Raw genomic sequence first — 19,999 nt, 5'->3', positions numbered from 1 at the left:
TTAGCTCACGCCTGCGTTGAAGTGATGAACTGGCGGTCAGCTCTGCGTCCCAATCCATTCCCCTCCTTACTGAATCAGTTCGCTCGGATGCCCATCAGGATCGGATGTAGAATAAATCATCGATCTTTGATCAATGAGCATTGAGTCGCATGGCCCGTCGTTCAACGACTTTGGCATGCGCAAACCGCCGCACTTCACCGTGGTCTGCATTGTAAATTGACTTCCGTCACGGTACAGCCCCTGTCCATGAGCCGTGATCACCAGCATCTAAGATGTCCCTCTCCCCGTGCGGTACGATTCGGTACAAGATGCGTTTGACGCGATAGTAGCCGATGGCTTGCACGAACTACGATTCATTAGTAAAGAGGGCTGGTCCTTTGCATACCTAACGAGAATTGACTTCTCCTCATTTGGGCACCGGTCCGCACACTGAGTATTTTACGACCTTGCGTTGCCGGATTGTTTGCCCTGTCTGTCTGACAACGAGTAAGGCAGTCTTGATTTCCACGCCTGGATCCCCTCTCGGACCTATCGTAGGCAAGATTGGGTTTTATGATATGCCGCAGCACGTATATCCACACTGCGTGTGGGATCAGTGGGCAAGGGTTGACCCTGAACACGTAGCGGTCTTGCGCAACATCCTCAGGGCAGTAAAGCTGACCACGGAAGCTCCAAGCAGAAAACAAAAAGGCGATTGGGCTGTCCAGGCGCCATCAAGCCTTGGACGCACGATGCCGCATCTGCGAGATGACAGTCCGTACTACGTGATGCATGGTAGGGACCAGGGATGCGGCGCAAGGGTGCGCCCAGGCCGTCGTAGCTGTTGCTGCCCGAGCCACAATAGTACAAAGCGCGGTCTGTGTCTCGGGTCGTCTCTTCTAGTGCCACAAAGAATTGTAGACGTTGCGCGACACTCACAACACAATTTTGACAGTCTGTACGCGGGCCGGAGAAAGTAAAGTTCCTGCGGCTGCGAGATTAACGAGTTCGGCTGTCGAACAACCTAGATGCGTCTGCCTGCCGCCGAAGATGGAGGAGCTAGGGTCAATCCTCTCCGGACAAACACGCAAGTCAAGTGAGGGAAATCTCATGTGCGCGAACATTTGGTGCCGGCATAATTGGTACCGTATGTAAGGCAACCGCACCAAATAGGCGCCCAGAAACCCTGACTTTGCCAGTAGCCTCCCTTAAGTGATTGGACAAGACGTGAGGATGGGTGGCAAGGTAGCTTGGGGTCAGGCAGGATGTAGCCCCATGGAGCACCGGAGCGGAGCAGAGCAATGCAGGTCAACAGAACGGTTTGTTGGCCTTGCATGAGGCCAGGGCTTAGGCTGGTTCGTTGGATCGCTGATGGATCGTAAGGTGCATCTGCTGGGCATACTTCATCGGCCCATCTCGCCACTATCGGGACGCTCGTTTGGTGGGCATATCTTGATGCCGGCGATCAAGGCGAAGCCGATCCCGAATATCTCTCAGCAGGAACAGGCCGACATGCCGCGAAACCATGCTCTCAATGCCAGCCCTGAGCCAGAAACCTTCAACACAGGAGCAGGCGGCGCTGGTGGCTTTGTGAAGCTAGATGATGGTACGCAAGCAAGACCTTGAGCTAGTGCGACCATTGCATTGGGTCCTGTGCTAGACCAACGCCCCCACCGTGGCTTTGGGCAGCCTCTTGATGAGGCGCCGTCATCACGCGTTACGGCCCAGTTCGGCCTCGTACTTCTGGAAACGTCGCATCGAAGGCTTTGTTGGCAGGCTTCGTGCAAGAATCCAGCCAGGCGGTGAGTATTGCATAGGCAAGACGGGTTCTAAGGTAGCAAGGATGACGCAAATATATGGCCTGAGGACGCCAATTGGCACCGGTGGGCTACTTTTTGCAGCAGGCGGCGCCGAGAGCACTTGGATTGGAGCTACGTGAGCCGGCTGCGTCACTGGAGCCAACGTGACCAGTATGCCGCACACCGGGAAGATAAGTCGTGACCTTGTCCATATTGCCACGAACGCGTTTTGACTGGTCCGCGGCGACGAGATGGGACGGCACGAGGAGGCGTTAGGTTCATTAGATCGCGGAGATCTTGACGACGTGGTACCCAGACGAACCGGTACAGTTTCGGAAATTGATTGCGAGCCGGAGCAGATGCGAAGATGCGAGATGAACCTGTCTGGGCGCACATCCGAAACCAGCCAATGACCAGCTGAAGAATCTGCAACAAGTAGCTATGCAGCTTGCTACTGCACACGGACTAGTCATGTCAACCGGCCTGGCCTGTCATGCAACAACCCTCTGTGGGTGTGTTCTGTTTCCGTTTGTTTCGGCTGACAATGGCATCGAGGCGACAGCGAGCATGGGCATGCCCATGTGAGACTGCAGTCTGCCGCGGCTGGTGGCACCATGGAATTGCTTCTCGGCGGCACCGCTCAACGGCGCCGAGGTGAGGTGCAGCAAGCCAGACCAGACAGCAGCTCGACTTGTTTGTCCAGGGATGCGGGAAGCCAATGATGTCCTGGGCAAGATCTAGGACGAGGAGATACTCTGGTGGCCAGAGACAGAAACACGCGAAATCTCGGGTGTGACGTTCGGCTCTGCGTCCGGCTGCAGCGTCGTCAACGGCGTGCCGCCACGATGCAGGAAGGGCTCAGATCCAGGGCCTGCAAACGGCTTCGAGACCAGCTACTCGACATGAATGGTCACTATCGTCGGTGACGGTCGATTCTACTTGCGCAGAGACAGCCAAGCATCCGCGTGAATGTTGAGCGTGGCGAGCGAGCAGGTCAGGCTGGCCGACCTGACTGGTTTCAAATGACCTCCTCCAGCCGACCTTACTGGCGGCCGTCACCTGCTCCCCACGGACGCCGGTCACTCCGAGGAGCTGTGATCCCTGTGTCACCGCCCTCGCAATGTGGTCCAAACGTGTTTTAGGGCTGGAGAGGGGCGTTGTCTCGCGCCGATCAGATGGTACTGCGTACCTAGTAGGAGTGTGCTGTCATAGTAGGACATGCTGTACGTATTAGGGTAGTATCGCGCCGCGGAATGAATCTCAAGCTCGAAGAATTGCAGCCGAGGAGAGCAGGGACAGAGGGGCTGGAATGCATAAGAGTGGAAGGGTTCGGATGCGACCCTGCGAAGATCGTGGCAAAAAGACAAGACAAGTCAGGTCAATCAAGTTGGCTGTCAGTCAATGTCAAAGCTTGAGAACTCAACGTGCGGACAGGCAGAGAGAACCAGGTTAGCAGGCGACAAGGGGATGGCGGAGTTACACCGCGGGAGGAGGAAGGAGCCAGCCGCTGATAAGATAACATGGTGCACGGTCCAACTATCTGTGCCCGGCACTGACTACACAGGCTGAGGCTCAACAGGGTTTGGATGCCCTCATCGTCTTCCAAGGGCAGCACACTTGACAACCAGAAGCACGGCAGACACCAAACGAGCCTGGCACCTACGAACTTACTGTCTCGGCACTTTATTCGATTGCGTGCGGAGAGACTGGGTGCATTTTGCGGACGGACTACGAGCTTTGGGTCTTGACTCGACTGTGTGTGGTTTTTGGGAGTGTCGACGAGACACGGCACAATACACTACATTAAAAGCTCCAGTCTCGTACAGGCACAATGGCTGACGTACCACTTCTGGTCGTCTCCGAAAACTCATCAGCGGAGCGCCGCATTACCCCATCATGGTCAATCAGCACACTCAAGTCAAAGCTTGAGACCGTCACGGGAATACCTCCCTCGGCCCAAAGGATCCTCCTCAAGACCGCAGCTGACGGCAACGTACCCGTCGAGGCCGGCGATGAGGACTCAACTCAACTCACCGCATTCCGCCTGACTGCGTATGCTGAACTCCACGTGAGTGTTTTCCCCTTGTGTCTGCGCGAGCGGTCGCTGTCTGTGCACTACTGGTTGCTTCGGTGAGCATGGACAAGAAGCCTCGACATGGATCGCAAGTGTCAGCGCTCTTGAGGAAGGGCGTCTTGCTTTGCACGTGGAAAATCAACGAACAAGTGTCTTGGTGCTCCAGAAGTCATGTCGCTCGGCCTTGTCACGTTTCCGAACGTCCATGATTCGTGCCGCCTCGAAGGCCTGTGTGCTATTGGTCTTGTTACCACGGGCAATTGCATTGTATCGAAGTCCTGCAGGTTCCGCCGCTGCAAGACACAGTTGTCAGCCTCATCAGTCTCCTCGAGCGAACTCCGAGAATCAGTCTCATGCTCGTCAACAGACCACGCTGACAGCAGCTTAGGTTCTTGACACACGGCCTCCCGGGGCCAGGCCGAACTACACAGATGCCAGCGGCGTCGACAAGTACGTTATGCCGGAGGAAGAATACGCCAAGAAGACCGACTCGGTGCTCGCTTGGAAGAAGGCTGAGAAGCTGGGTCGATTCGACCCCGACGCCCCCAGCCGAGAGGAAGCCAAGATTGCGGCCTTCGCTCAGGAGGTGCGCAGTCGCGGCATCGAGGCCGGGAAGCGTTGCCGCGTCGGAGGCGATGACACGCGAAGGGGTACCGTCATGTACGCAGGCGACGTGAAGGAGATCCCCAATGGTTCAGGTGCGTGGGTCGGCATTCAGCTTGACGAGCCCGTCGGCAAGAACGACGGCAGTGTCAACGGCGCCAGGTACTGGGGCCAGCCGTCGGACATGAAGCATGGTGTGTTTGTCAGACCGGAGAGGGTGGAGATAGGCGACTTTCCTGCGATGGACGATCTGGGCGACATGGAGGAAATTTGATGCAGTGGTTGGACCGAATCCACGTACAGCGACGCGGTGGATCAGAACCATGGCCGACTTGCTTGATGTTCGTGATTCTCATCCCAAGAAGAGTCTGGAAGTGGCTGCTTCGTCCCAAGTCCTCATAAATAGCCCGGCTTCTCGTCCAGCCGAGAAATGCTTGCCCTCGGCGTGGTTGCCTCTACAGGACTCGTGGATCGCGGATCCCGTGGCCTTCCGCGCGGCCAGGCGTCCGAATCCTGCCCGCAAGGCCTTTGACGAGGTTTCACCCGATCTTTCTCTCGAATGACACAGAGGCCATCACGCCTGGGCTTTCCAATATCTTGCGCAGCGTTCGGATCAATTCGCAGCCATGGCGCTCAACGTCCTGTCTTGACCCACGTCCACACGCAAGCCCTAGGCGCTGTAGTTGCGACGAGACGATCGCCGCAGGGCTACACTGGGCTACGATTCATCTTCCCCAGGTCTGCCTTATGCAGTCAGCCCTTTGCGCATGGTCTAGAAACAGCGCCTTCTCAGAGGTGGCTGAGCCATGATCGGATCGCGTAGGAGAATAGGGACCATTTTTTGGGAGGAGACGGGGTGAAAGACGTCTTGGCGGAGATGTGCCGGATGCTCCCTCGATTCATTGGCCCTTGGAGGCGGGAGAAGCCTTCAGCCTGAACTGGGCGTGGTGTTGATCAGTCTTATTCTCCTACACGCAAGGCGCTGGGACCCGGTGTTCTTGTCCGAGAAATGGCAAGATGTCAGGAGGGCAGCGTGGGAGCGGTCTGCCCCGGCAGGGCCCCCCTCCAACCTCAAACCGATGCCGTGTGAGGCTCAAAACCTGCTACATGGGGGATCCCATGCAGTGCAATGCCGTGGGATCTTGAGCCTCATCGACACTAGCCGAGCCGGCAGGACGACCCTTGAGGTGCATCTCCGTTCATGCGAAGTATCCGGCATGCAAGACAGACGGGCATTGCACATATCAAAATCGGACTGGCCTATGTGCATCTCTTCCCAAAGCTGCGCTCGACCTGAGGGCACTGACTGGTTTGGAGGCTGTTTGGAGGCCGGTTGGGGCCGGTTCGTTCAGGGGCCACATGGAGACTCCGAGAGCATGGAGACCCCGAGAACAAAGTTAGAGCCTCTAGGGCTGGGGCTAGGGCTGCCGCCGGTTTGACGGGCAGAGGCGCTCCGTCCGATTTCGAATAGATAAATAAACAAGAGACTTGACACATACACACGTTACAGCAGAACAGAGCGCCGAGGTCAGTCATTAGCTGGGCATGGCCAGACGTCGGACGAAGAGGAGTAGACGGTGACTGCTTGTCCTAACCCTAATTACTCCAACCTTCGAGTCCGCTCGAGGGAGTGCGCAACTGGGCGGATTCTTGGCGTCTTGGTCCCTCAATGGGCAAGAGCTGTCCATCGAGTTGGGGAGCATGCGCCAAGGCTGGGAAGGCGCGCGGGCTGGAGGGTCATTGGCAGTTTTGGGCAAGGCGTCATCAGTCGTGCCTCATCGGCCCTTGGCAATTGGGAACAAGAAAAGAAAGAAAAATTAGCCAGCTCTCGACTGACTGCCTGCCTTATACGGTGCAGCACCTACCGGTTTTGCTGGGACTGCCAGCTGCAACTGCGACCACGGAACTGTGCTAATTGCCCAGGTGCTTGCTGCGGCAGGCTCGACTGATCAGGGCATGTGCCTGCTTGCTTTGACGAAGCCACCGCGCTAAAACGTCGACGGCGTCTCAGACCTGCCACAAACCACCAAACGAACCAGTGCCTCAATGCAGCGGTAGCAGTTGTGGCAGCTGTTGCCAGCAGTCAATCGCGGTGGCGGCGCTTCGTCCTGCCTCCCGCCTCTGCCGCTGCTTTTCCCTCGCCCTCTGCACCTGTCTCGGAACCGCTCATCAATCACGAACTGCTGTATCTCGTGCCGCCTGCGAATTGCTGCCCTTCTTTGGGGGAAACACCCTGCCATAACGAGGCCTGCACTATAGTCTTGTTGTGACACCCGGGTCAGTCGGGTCAGGCCAAGCCACCTTCCTGATGCCGAGCTCTCCTATCACCTATAGACTGTCTTGTCTCAACCTTCCTTGCCCTGTGGCTCGATCGGCTCAGCTCACTACCCCTCGACATCCAAATCCACAACTCTATCGCTCGCTCGCTCGCCTCACCCAACGTCCGCGCAAGCCGAAGACTTAGAGGACCAAGTCAGAGCAGTCGCCGCCGGAACCGAAGCTGGCTTTGGCTTTCCCTTTCGATCCTTTCGCGTGACCATTGACCGACCACACAGCCTCAAGTCAGATCATTAAGCTGCCCGCCAGTCCGGCCTGCATCTAATCCCCGCCGCCCGCTTCTCTTGTCTGCCGTGTGCCCAGGCCACATCACCGACACGCCGCTCCTCGTCCCCAGATATTTGGCTCTCAGCCAGAACCCAAGCCATCTTGGCACCATAATAGCCGCTTCTCATTGACCCAGCGCGACCAGCACTAAGACCGCCCAGTCGCTCTCTCCTCTCCTTGGGATCTGCCTACCGTCTTGTCCTCTTCACTGCCCTCATCTCACCTCATGTCAAGTCCGCCCGTGTGAGATATATCTCGCCCTTCGCCCTGCTTTCACGCCGAATCCACTGCAACGCTGCAGAGAAACGCCATCACAACGTTTACGAGACCGCTATGTGACGACGTCCCCGCGGACAGACAAAATAATTGGTCCAGTACTGGCCTTGACCAGAGCGCCCGCCGCGCGAGCTGGCCCCTGAGCTGTGTGTCGTTCGTCAGAGCCGCACGCCACAACACCACATCGCTCATTGGGACCGCGAAAACCGTCGCCGGTCTCACTGCGAGGTAGGATGGGTCGACATTGGATCTTTGCGCTGTCATTGGCAGTTGCCAGTGTTCGATGCGCCGTATCCGAGATGGCGGGGACGTACACAATGAACGAGGTGCTCGACTGGCAGCGGAAGTCTGAAATGCAGATGCTGATATCGGCGTCGGAGGGAGACCCGGTTCCACTGTCCTACACTGTCATACCATTGACAACAAATCTTGGTCTGAATGAGTCGCAGCTTGCTCGAGGGGTAAGCGACACCACCCCGCGACACACTCCCCGTCAAGCCCAACATGTCACTAACATGCCACTAGCGAGTCAACATCGAGGGCAACATGGTTGCTGCCGATGCGAGCAATTATGCCAGTATCAGTGGCTCGGATGTGATCCCGTATTTGTCTTGTGACCAGACAAACACGTCGTTCCTGGAACCAAGCGCAGTTCTGAACGCCCTCATGAGCAACGACCCACAGCCAGCCGCGATCCTCTTGTACAGCCAACAGGGAATGTGCTGCGGCTTGACTGGCCAGAACCTTAATTTCAACCGCATTTTGACCATGTCGGACGAGCAGGCCGCTTCTCAGACCTTACTCATGGCCAATATGTCCGAAGGGACAGCACGAGCTCAGATTTCCGGTAACTTCACCGAAACTGACAACAACAATGCCGGCCAGCAGGGCGGAAACAACTCGGCCGTCGCCATGAGCATACTGTACAGCATCACCGGCCTCATTACACTTCTGTTCCTCATCATTATTGCAACCGGCGCCATACGAGCGCATAGATATCCCGAGAGATATGGACCCCGCAATGCCTTCGGTGGGAGGCCAAGGCAGAGTCGTGCGAAGGGTCTGGCTCGTGCTGTGCTCGAAACCATTCCCATCGTCAAGTTCGGAGACTCCCAACCGAAACCAGATCCCAATCTCGAGCTCGAGAATGGCGCGTCGCAGCAGACAGGTGACAACAACGCGGACCGTCAGTCACCCGAGAATGGCTCTAGTCGCCACCTATCTACTATTCCAGAGAGTCCACTCGGCTCTCCTGTCGCACCCGCCGCGTCGGGTGCTCTTGGGCCCGGATCGGACTGCGAGGCAGATGCCGCAGGGACCAGCCGTGTTGCCCAGCACGGCACAGACAATACAGCCAGTGGCACCCAGGCTGATGAGGTCCTGGGTTGCTCAATTTGCACAGAGGATTTCACTGTTGGCGAGGACGTCCGCGTGCTTCCCTGCAACCACAAATTCCACCCACCGTGTGTCGATCCTTGGCTAGTGAATGTATCAGGCACCTGCCCACTCTGGTAAGCCGCTTGTCTGCCTTCTTGGAGTAAATGCATGCTAACAATGTTGCTTATAGTCGACTTGACCTACGCCCAGAGCAAGGCGAAGGTGGTGATGATGAACGCAACGAGAACAGCGAGGCACCGCCACTAGGCGCTGATGCCAACGACAACGCAGAGTCTTCGAACCCTTCTCGACGTCGGTCTAGGCTGTTTGATCTGCACCGACTTCGGCACGCGACTGTCGAGGAACGCATCGAGGTCCTCCGACGATATCGAACGGAGCAGCGTTCAGGGTCATCTGCGAGCAACGAAGATGAGGGTCGTGATCGGTCCGGACTTACCAACCGACTCAGGGATAGGTTCCGCATCAGAACGAGCTGTGCAGCGATCCTCCGAACGGACAGGTAGCTCACCATCGACGACCACTGAGGCTGCGAACCAGAGTTAGCGAGATCTGCTTCTGTGTCGAGAGTTGGATGGGACGAGACATGAATGACACCGAAAAATGCGTGATAATTACGGCTGGCTGTTTTCATCAACGACGAAACGAGACGTGGAATACCGATATTTGATACCGAACGGCGACTATGTCCATTGTATACCATTATACCCCACGATTCTGGAGGATGGGACTAGGCTTACGACTGGGATGGCACTTTAAGGGGAACATGCATAGGAATTTTATCAGTGGCGCGGTCAACACTTTCGAAGGGAATGGTTGCACCGGATCGGAGCATGGCATTGGAGTTTTGAGCGTTTGGCCATGAGGCCATTTTTCTGCATTTACTCATACCGGCGGACTATATACTTTGTAGGGTTAACTTTCAACACGGACATATCATCTACTGCTTGTTGTTATATATGTTATAAGGCACTGGCCTCGAAGTTCTTGACGCGTTTTGCCACTCAAAAGTCGAGTTCGTAGCAATTCGTGGGCACAAGTAGCCACCGTGAAGTTCTGGGGTCACCGTCTCTCCAGGGATGTCAGCGTATGTCAGGCGTGCAATGGTGTCCAATCTGAGCCTCGGAAACCCCGGGCGGAATCACGGAGTTACACGAGGCTCGACGTATGATCAGCCTCATGAGGGGCGAGGGATCAGCTGCTCTCCGGCCCCCAGGGCCCCCGAGGCTCCCTGAGCGTTCTCTTCCCGAACCAACCGTTAGGCGTCTGTCTGTCTGCTTGCTTGCTTGCTTGCTTGCTTGTGTGCTTGTGTGCCTGCCTGCCTGCCTGTCTGTTGGGCGGACACGCCGTTCGGAGATGCCTTCGTCCCGAAATCCGCGGAAGCCCGCGACGAAGGGGGCAGGCTGTCCTGAGGAGAAGCCAACATCTGCCGTGCCCTGCGGGAACTGTGGAAGGGCAACCATTGGCCCTGGCACCGCAGGTTTCTCTCCGCGGCGGGATTTGGTCGATTCTTTCGTCCCATCTCTCCCGTGTGGACACCCCGATTGGGGGCGATCATGTTCGCCGTGTAGGGCAGGGGCAGGGGTAATTCAAGCGAGGGCAGGCCGAACCGCTCGTTTCCAAACGTCGTCGCCGAGGCTTTCGGGGTCTGTTGCGCTGATGCCGTGCAGATCGGTGAAAGCCTTTTTCCTTTGTTGTTTGTATTCTTTGTATTGATACTTGCTGCACCACGGGCGGTCTCGGATGGAGGAGCAAGCAGGCATATGCAGGTAGTTAGTTACCTTGTGTTGCCTCAGATGCTGCGCTCTTTAAGGTTCAAGGCTAATGCGTGCGAGCACCCCGGGGTACGTAGGTAGCATGCGTTCCAATTCTCACCGCACCGGTTGGTAGTATTTTCGGCACTCACTTGCTATAGCTTCTAGGAGTTGTTCACATGTTTCCCTTTCCGGAGCAAGTGCTTCTTCCTCCTCCACCTTGTCACATGGAGACAGGTGGGCCCGGCCTGTCACCGCTGGCAGCAGGATCGCCACACCTGTCGCACGGGTACACCCGCCCAGCAGGAACCTTAATAGCTATCGTCAGAACGGCCTAGTAAGCCAGGGTTGTGGGCTTTGGTGTGTATAAAATGTCCCTCGCATGCATGTTTACGTTTGCTAGACTCTGCTAGAACGGTAGCTCATCACAGGCAGGGAGGTCCACGGGAGACACAAGGCCTAGAGGTTCTTGACGAAGACATATTCGCAAACCTGTGGAGTCCCCGGACGGAGGAGCGGCGCGCTTGCTAGATCAGGAAAGCTGAGGAAGTGGCGGGCGGCAGGAACCGGACGCTCTCGTATGATGCGACAATCGCATCGCCAGCGTCCCATGCATATGCTGCCTCCGCCGCCTCCGCCGAAGGGCGTCACGAGGACTATTGTCCTGGCTGCGGACACGCCCCTGTTCTGGACTGTGGCGATGAGTATGGACTGATAAAGAGGCAGTCGCAACTCTGTCTCGGTCATGAGTATGTTCTCGAGGGGGTCTGGGATGGGGAAGAGAATCTGTACTTAGGGGAGCACCTGGGGAGAAGAACATGGTTAGTGAGAGTCATGAGTGTCTGATCAAGACCATCGATCGAGAGGCTCAGCACGAGCTTGAGACAGCATTAGTAGGACTTGGTCTGTAGAAGTGTCGCACATGGGTTCTTACTGAGTGTGTTGATGTTGTCCTTCGGGTACTATAGTTACCCCAGGATCACGAGGCGCGCGGGCGAGAACCAGAGTACGTATTGTTATCAGTCATCATCATTCGATTACTTAACATCCAGCAACATTGCTTTCGATCATCGATCTTTCTTGACGCCTGTCCAATCATCTCGCCAGTTTCTGGCTATCTGATGGAGTTCGACCTTTCTTGCCCATGTGATTCCCATTATAGTGTTCCTCCAGTCCCTTGAAATTCGCAAACTGTTCCTTGCAATTACATTTGTAGAGACCCCCAGCTCTCGAGACACAAGCTCTGTGACCCTTAACGAAGTTTGCCCAACGCCTGACTTTTCCGTCGCAGCAGCACTGAAAAAGTTGCGGGGAGAGAGCCTTACAGGATTGCTGCCTGTGGCGTGCTCGGCTTCTTTCGTCGTTGAACACCTGCTTGCAGCCGGGCTCACCCTGTCTGGTGCATGAAATGAGAGCACGAGATGATCCCTCATGGTGACTCGTCTTGAGATGTTCTCTGTTGGAGCCGTTAGCTGTTCATCATCTCCACCTAGCAGAGGAAGTACCACATGCGCGATTCCGTGAGCAGAGCCTCTGTAAGGACAAAGGTGAGAACAGTCTCCGTTCAAAAAGAGGTCACCTTGAAATAGGCAGTCCCAATCACCTTGCCCCCTTCCATCAAGTCTCTCGAAATCAGAGTCCTCCAAAACATTATCCCAAGTATTGGGTACGTCCCACCAGATGTAGTTGTCGTCAAAAGCATTGATACTAAATTCAAGCGCAGCCACGGTTGTGTAGAAAAAATGTTGCTCCTGAATTTTATCTGCAGGGACTTCGGAAGTCCCCGAAGAACAACAGACTAACGATAAATGAGACGCTCAAGATTCACAAAGAACCAAAAAGGAGCGGAACAATGTTGACAAATGTGTGACGAATTGTAAGCGAGGAGAGCATGTGTGTTAGACAAGTGATGGGGTAGATGCTTTTGGTCACCCCGAAGGGTTCCAGAATCATGAGGTTTTGCTCTGCCCTGGAATCAAGTCAGATTACGGTGACTGACGGCACCGAGCCTTCTGAAAATGAAATCATACTTACTCCCAGACGAATAAAGCAGGAATGCAGTCCACTTCATTACCAAGGTGAATGCAGCCAGATATGAGACATGAAAATTGATGAGAGGGCAGCTACCTACATGTGTGTAGGTAGACCGCCCGAACAGAGCATGGGGAACAGAGGCCCCACCAACTGGTGAAGAGAAGACAAAACGGGAAGAGAAAAGCAATCCAGCCCTTGGGGATTATAAGCTGACCTGTGAATGAATGGGCCATTTGCTCTGACCAATACATGCACTTGGATGTTGCGGTTACATCACTTGTCATACATGAGAAACGGGCGAAGCTTGCCTGCGCCATTTCTGGGCCATTTCTGGCTGCGCGTTGCGGACATCATTCACAAACTGCACTTTTCAGCCCCTTCTCAAGTGGGCCAATTTCTTCGCATCTCATTCTCTTGTGTGACAAAACCGGGCCAAATCCAGATTCTTGTCTGCGGATTCATCCACAAAACATGGCCATTTCTTTTCGGCCAATTCGCCCCCAAAAGCAACTCCATGGGAAGGTACTTGCACTACAGGCGTAATATCTTGTATGGCGAACATTGGCATCGCCATGTCAGCAAAAGATGGCAAGTGGGCTGGATTTGTTTTCCGCAGCGCTGTGTGTTTGGACTGGGCCACATTTGTCATCTAATGCTTGCACGCCTGGGCAGCCGTAATTGATCAGTGCAAGGAGCAATCTAGCATTGGCTCTTTCGGAGAAGCCTCATGATATCAAATGTCATGGGCCAATATTTTTGTCGGGGCGATGCTGAATGGCGCTTACTGCATCAGAAGCTGTTACTGGAGAAGATTATACTGGCGTCGTCTTTTCTGGCGTTGCAAATCGGTCAAGAGCCATTCTTTGTGAGCCCTAGCTTTACGATTATATAAGCCTCCCAGGTCTGGAAGCAGTTCTAGACACATGATAACGAAATCGACCGAGCCCAAAGACCCCATTGATGTTCAGTCCCATGGCTCTTCCTCCTCTATTTTGAAGTTCATTCATGACCGTCATGCCTCCAGCCAAGGACACCGATTCGAATTCCGGCACACAGGGCCAGGTGGCTACCTCAGCTCAAATGTCTTGCACCTCTGGCTTGAATCATCAGACCTCAACTGTTGACAGCACCACAGTGAGCTGGAATCAGATCAACCGACCATGGGGAGGCCAGCACAAATCGACCAGTAGTACCGGCGAGACCAAGATAGCGCAGGACATGGACCCCAGTAAGATACTCGATATTTCGTTGTTCCCTTGTTCTTGAAGGCATTGGACATGCGGGCTCTCTGGAGGGGAACCCGGAAGTGCTGTTCCAAAAAATATATTATATAGTGATTTCTCATGTGGGCTTTGCGCGTTATCATTCTATTCAAGGTGTGAGAAGTGCTAACTACTCATATCAGTCGGCCGATAGATGGAACAGGGCATGGCCAGCGAGTCCTGGAACAGCATCGGTTACGTTTACGATCCGCCGGGAGGCGTGAGCCGAACGCCCTCGAAAAGACATACCAGGTCTGACACCTCTAGCATGGAAGCTCGTTGTGGCTCTGAACGGAGGAAATGAACAACCGCATCTCAGTCGACAATGCTGCGAGGTTGTGCAAGGTTTTCATATTGGAGACTTGGTCTGGACTGCCATTTATGGTCAATGTGTGGTTGAAGGTTATCTGGCCTGATCGTCGTGTTTACCAATACATGAGAAGAAAAGCAGACTTGGAGAAGCACACAAGGGTGCTACCTAACGTCTCTCAGTAGTAATAAATATCAAGACGCATCAAGTTGACAAAATGGAAGACAGTTGAAAATCAATTGATGCCTAGGTATAGATCATCATCTGAGCAAGATGTACACTTCTCATCATACCAAATTGCTTGCATGTACAGCACTTAATGCAGTTCAAGTTGGAAGACCTTTAGGATACAAATTTCAGGGATGATCTCTATAGAAAGATTTTCTCATCATTGTCTCTACCACTTGAACTACTATACATGTTGAAACCAATTTTGGGTTGCAACGATTTTTAGGGTTTAACAAAGCGAGTACTGTGCTGAAGAAGAAATCAAGGTCCTTCTGTTGTCTCTGGTGGGAGTTGATGGTGGCAAAACCAGGACTGATTTGATTGCAACTTCAAATTTATGGCTCTGGCCCATCTGGTTATAATTATTATTACCAGAAACATATTTAGCCACAACTTGAGGTCCAGCTCATAAGCCTTCTCAAGCCCTGTCTATGAGCTTAGTCATTGTCGTCCCATGGTCTGACGAATATCTTTGGCTGCAACAGTAGTGAAAATTGTATGCTTAGTTTGCTATAGCTCGATCAGATGTCAGGATGCACAGAAGCCTAACAGCCACCAACAACTAGGACGACAATGGTCCCAGACGGTATTATAGGTGCATGTAAGGGTGTTGGAATACAAGCAGAATAACTAGTGATACAAAATAAGTAAGCAGCGCAAAAGTAGCGCTTAAGCAATATATTTATAAAGTAAAATATAACTAAACTTACCTTTTCTTCTCCCCTTTCTTTCTTTAATTAAACTCCCCCCCCCCTTTTTATAATACAAGCAGCTTTTATAATATAAATAAGCATTTAAAATACTTATAACTGTTACGGTTTGGGCTTTGCCCATTGTAATTAGTTAGTAGGCTTTGGCCCTATAAGAATAGGCTTTAGCGTAAATATAAATAAGAAGTAAACCTTTTCCTTTGCACTTTAAATATAAACCCTATTTAAATACCTTATAGTAAATAATTTAAGGCTAGCTTATAATATATATTTAAAGTCCTCTTGCATTATAAACCCATAGTATAATTATATAAAACCTAATATAGCAAGATTTAAAAAGAATAATAGCAGCCCATTAAGCCCTTTCTTATTTAAAGGAATTTTTATTTTAAGAATACTTAGCAACTTAATTAATAAAAATAAAGGCTAAGTTTATAATAAATAAAAAGGCAATTAACGTTAAAAAGGCTTAATTTTTTTATATATTTAATTAGCTAAGAACTTTTTATAATTAATTTTTACCTTATATTAATTTTATAAAGATATTTAAGGGGCAGCTAAAAAGCTTCTTAAAGAAGGTTTATCTTATATTTAAGGACCCTTTTAAATAAAGGCATATTAAGCTTAGCTTAATTACATTATAATAGCATTATAAGGAGGAAATAGCAAAATTTCTTACTTAATTTAATTAATTAACTTATATAATAAAGGCTTAAAGTTAGCTAAATAAATGCAAAATATTATTAATAATTAATAGCTTAACCTTTATAATAAAAGCTTAGCTTAATTATAAAGAATAATTAAATATATTTAAGGCTTTTTACTTTACTTTATAGTAATATAAGGGCGTTTTTAACGCTATAATAGGAAAAAATAATACTTAACCTTAAAATAGCAAAGTAATAAATATTAATATTATAATAGTTTTAATAAGTAAAATTAAGTATTTTATATATAATTAACTTAGCTATTATAAGCATAATTACCTTAATTATTATAAAAGAATAAAGATATAGCTTTTATTAATTAAGGTTAATAAAAGAAAGGAGTTTATTTAAGGGGGCGTAAAATTTTTTTTTATAAAGTAGGGCCTAAAAGTAATGCTAGCTTAATGCCGGCCTAAACTTAAAGCAAATTAATTGCATGTTAATTAATTTAGCCTTATAGAAATACTTAAAATTTAAGAAATTCTTATTAATAAAGTAAATTGCCTATAATTAAGCATTAATTAATTATAAATTATATAATAAATCCATAATTTTAAGATTTTAAGTAAGGGAGCTTATATAAAAGGCTTGCATTAAAGAATTATAAAAATGCCGTTAATGTAGCCGCTAACTTATATTTAAATAATTATTTTTTATTAACTTGCTTTAATTAATATATTAAATTATAAGGGCTAAGATATATTAATTATAAATAATAAGCTAGGCCTTTAATATAGTTAAAAGGCATTAAGGTATAATTAAATAGCTAGGTAAAGAGCAATATTTAATTTATAATTAAATTATAATATTCTTTATTTTTTATTATATAGCTACCCTTTAAAACCTATTATAGGGATTTAAAAAAGGAGGATATATTATGGTTTAAGCTTTGCTTATTATAATTAATTAATAAGCTTTAGCCTTATAAGAATAAGCTTTAACGTAAATATAAATAAAAAGTAAACCTTTTCCTTTGCACTTTAAATATAAACCTTATTTAAATACCTTATGGCAAACAACCCAAGGCTAGCCCATAATAATAATGTAGTTTACTAGTAAGTGGCGGATATTAATAAGTGGCAGATTTTCGCAACTTTACCTAACTTTAGCTAACACTAGCATTACCTTAAGGCTAATAAATAAATAAAAAGTTAGCATTAATTAATGCTAATTACTTTTAATTCCTTATTTTTAATTAATGTGGGAATAATGGGTGTTGTTTATGTGGAGGACTGTTTGGGATTAGGCAGCTTTGACCCGTTAGGATGCCTGGCAGGCAGCAGCCTTAGCGCTATATATAAAATAGCTAGCATAGTTAGGCCTTTTGCCTTCCTTCTTTCCATAGTTAATAATAATTAATTATTATATTAACTAAACGTTATATTGCAATATATAACTTAGTTAATATTAATTAGTAATTATAAGGGCGATTATAAATTAGCAAGGCTTAAAGAAATAACCTTTTAATTATATTAATTAATATTATTAACATTGCGAATTTATATAACATAGTTTATAATGATAACAATACTTAATATATAAAGAGGTAGTTATTACAGTAAGAAATTATAGCGGACTTCCTTACCCTTAATATATACATATTTATCATGCCTTAAATAACCTTAATAATGATTTTTAAATTTAATAGCTATAATTAAAAAAATTAAATTAATATTTATTTTTATTAATAATATATTTATTTATATCTTATTATATAAATAAATATAAAGAAAGGAATTAATTTGCTTCTTAATAGTTAAGTTATAAAAGTAACCCTTAACTTTTTTATTTTCCCTTAATATTACTTATTTCCCCTTTTTATTACTCTTTTTTTTAAATTAAATATACTCTTATTATTACTTTATTAAAATAATAAGAAATAATAATAATATAGTAAATATAATAAGTAATATTATTAGCTAAAATAGTTTATTAATATTAATTATAATAAATCATATTCTTATATTTAAAAGCATTATTAAGATACTTAATTCCTTAATATAAATAAATTCCTTAGGATTTCTTAATAATAAATAATACTTAAATACTTATATTTAAGGCTAAATTTAAATTATGGCATATATATTAAGTAATAAAGTATATAAAGTATTTATTAAGGACTTTTATAATTAAATTAAGTTAATATTTATATAAGTTAATAAAGATTTGCTATGTATTATTAAGAAAACTCTTTAAGTTAAGGGCATTTATACTTAGGGAGTGAATACTTTAAGGGGATTAATATATATCCTTAAAGCATTAAATTATCCTAAATAGCTAATAAATTAAAAGCAAAAATATTATATTATATTTAAAACTAATTAAATTTAAAACTATAATTTAAATATTTATATTATTCTTAACTTTAATTATGCCTTAATAAAAGCTAAGGAATTATTTAATAATAATGATTTTCCTAATCTTAAATTACTTAAATTACTTAGCCTATTTAATGATAATAATAAAGGCAATGATAGCCCTTTAAAACCTCTTAATTTATTAAAAAAAGGCAGCAACCTTTCTTTAGCTAATAACTTTTATATAGTATATAATTATTATGCCCTTTTACTTTTAATAAAGATAAAAAACTTTTTACTTAATTTAAATATAATAGCTAACTTAAGTAAATATTATTATAAAGATAAAATATTTATTAAAGAATTATATAATATTTTTAATAATAAGATTTTTTTTATAAGGCTTGCAGCAACTTATAAATTTAATCTTAATAGTTTAAGGTAGCTTTTTTATATATGCTTAAGGAATTAGTAAAAATATATTATACTTAAATTATTAATTAAGAGAATTTATTTACTTAAGCATATAAGAAACTTAAGAACTAATTTAATATAAATAATAATCATTATAATTATTTTATAAATTAAAATACTTTAACTTTTTCTACTTTTTAATAAAGAAATTTAAATAAAAGCCATATAAATATTCTTTAAATACTTATTAATAAAATGCAGCTTTATTATAAAGTACTTAGGTATATTACTTATAGGAATAACCCTTTATAAAATATAATTTTATAAGCAATATAAGGCATTCTTAAATTTTATTATATTATTTTAATAATATTAATAAATATTAAGCAACTTTACTTTATCTTATAATAATATATTAAGGCATTAAAGGCTTAAAACTTTATATTATAATATATAATAATTAAAATAATAATAATTTAGTTATTATAAATATTAAAGAGTAATATTATTTTAATAAGTAATATAATAATAATAATTAATACTTAAGGTACTTTTAACCTTTTTTTAAAAGTAATGGCTTTTAATTAAACTTTTACTTAAATTAACCTTATTAATTTAAAGGTAGTGATTATAGTAAAAAACCTTATAAAAGTAGCTATAATAGCAAATATTAGCTTAATAAAGGTAATAATAGCAATATATAATGTAAAAAGAAGAAGTATTTTATATGCTATAAAGAAGAATATTAATTAATAAATTATTTACTTAAAGATTAATAATATGTTAAAGCTATATATATTTATATATATAAAGATATTAAATAATAAGTTAATAATAATAAGTTTAATACATTTTTTATTAGCTTTAAAGATCTTAACTTTAAAGCTATTAATATTATAATAACTTTAATTATTAATAATAATGAAAAGAAGTATATTTATTATATCTTTTTAATAAATTAAGCTTTTTTTATAACTTTTTTAATAATATAAGCAGCTTTAATATTTATATTAACTTTAAAGATTATTTATTAATAAAGATATTTATTATTTAAAATTAATACTTTTATTAATAATATTAAGGCATTATGCTAAATATAAGTATAGTAACATTTTTAATAATTAAATATAAGTAATTTTAAGCTTTATAATATTAAGTATTTTTTATATACTTAAATATTATATAAGCTAATAAAGCATAAGTATAATTTAACTTAAGCTTACTTATTAAATTACTTAATATAATATAAGTTAATACTTTAATAAGATTATTAACGTTTTATATTATAAATAAGCTTATTCCTTTTCTTCTTTATATTTAAGATATAAATAAAAACTTTCTTTTTTTTTAAAACATTATTAATAAGATAATTTAATAAAAAGATAAGTACTTAAAGAAAACCTTTTTAATTACTTAAAAGTAAGGATATTTATAAATTTTCCTTAATATAGGAAGTAATAATATGCTAGTAATATTCTTAATAAAAATAAAGCTTTAATAACTTTATTATAAGTTTAAATACCCTTTAATTAACTATTTTTTATACCTCCTTA

At 45.4% G+C, this 19,999-nt stretch overlaps 4 protein-coding genes across 4 annotated transcripts; all 4 read left to right on the top strand.

Moving 5' to 3' along the window:
• Positions 1 to 1,434: 1,434 nt before the first annotated feature.
• Positions 1,435 to 1,676, top strand: INS49_011090 (uncharacterized protein; the record flags this gene model as incomplete). The annotated part of the gene is made up of 2 exons (XM_043171809.1): positions 1,435 to 1,585; positions 1,669 to 1,676. 2 exons carry the CDS (start codon positions 1,435 to 1,437, stop codon positions 1,674 to 1,676), a joined length of 159 nt encoding a protein of 52 aa, XP_043023554.1.
• Positions 1,677 to 3,609: 1,933 nt separating this feature from the next.
• On the top strand, positions 3,610 to 4,729 carry INS49_011089 (uncharacterized protein; the record flags this gene model as incomplete). The annotated part of the gene is made up of 2 exons (XM_043171808.1): positions 3,610 to 3,846; positions 4,241 to 4,729. The coding sequence occupies 2 exons, from the start codon at positions 3,610 to 3,612 to the stop codon at positions 4,727 to 4,729; spliced, it is 726 nt and encodes a 241-aa protein (XP_043023553.1).
• A 2,905-nt stretch (positions 4,730 to 7,634) lies between these two features.
• Positions 7,635 to 9,236, top strand: INS49_011088 (uncharacterized protein; the record flags this gene model as incomplete). The annotated part of the gene is made up of 3 exons (XM_043171807.1): positions 7,635 to 7,796; positions 7,861 to 8,798; positions 8,903 to 9,236. The coding sequence occupies 3 exons, from the start codon at positions 7,635 to 7,637 to the stop codon at positions 9,234 to 9,236; spliced, it is 1,434 nt and encodes a 477-aa protein (XP_043023552.1).
• Positions 9,237 to 13,532: 4,296 nt separating this feature from the next.
• On the top strand, positions 13,533 to 13,934 carry INS49_011087 (uncharacterized protein; the record flags this gene model as incomplete). Its single annotated transcript, XM_043171806.1, has 2 exons — positions 13,533 to 13,746; positions 13,924 to 13,934. 2 exons carry the CDS (start codon positions 13,533 to 13,535, stop codon positions 13,932 to 13,934), a joined length of 225 nt encoding a protein of 74 aa, XP_043023551.1.
• Positions 13,935 to 19,999: the final 6,065 nt, after the last annotated feature.

Source organism: Diaporthe citri (genome assembly GCF_014595645.1).
Source record: "Diaporthe citri strain NFHF-8-4 chromosome Unknown scaffold_5, whole genome shotgun sequence".
In the NCBI taxonomy this organism is placed as follows: Eukaryota; Fungi; Ascomycota; class Sordariomycetes; order Diaporthales; family Diaporthaceae; genus Diaporthe; species Diaporthe citri.
This window is presented reverse-complemented; position numbering and strand designations above follow the sequence as displayed.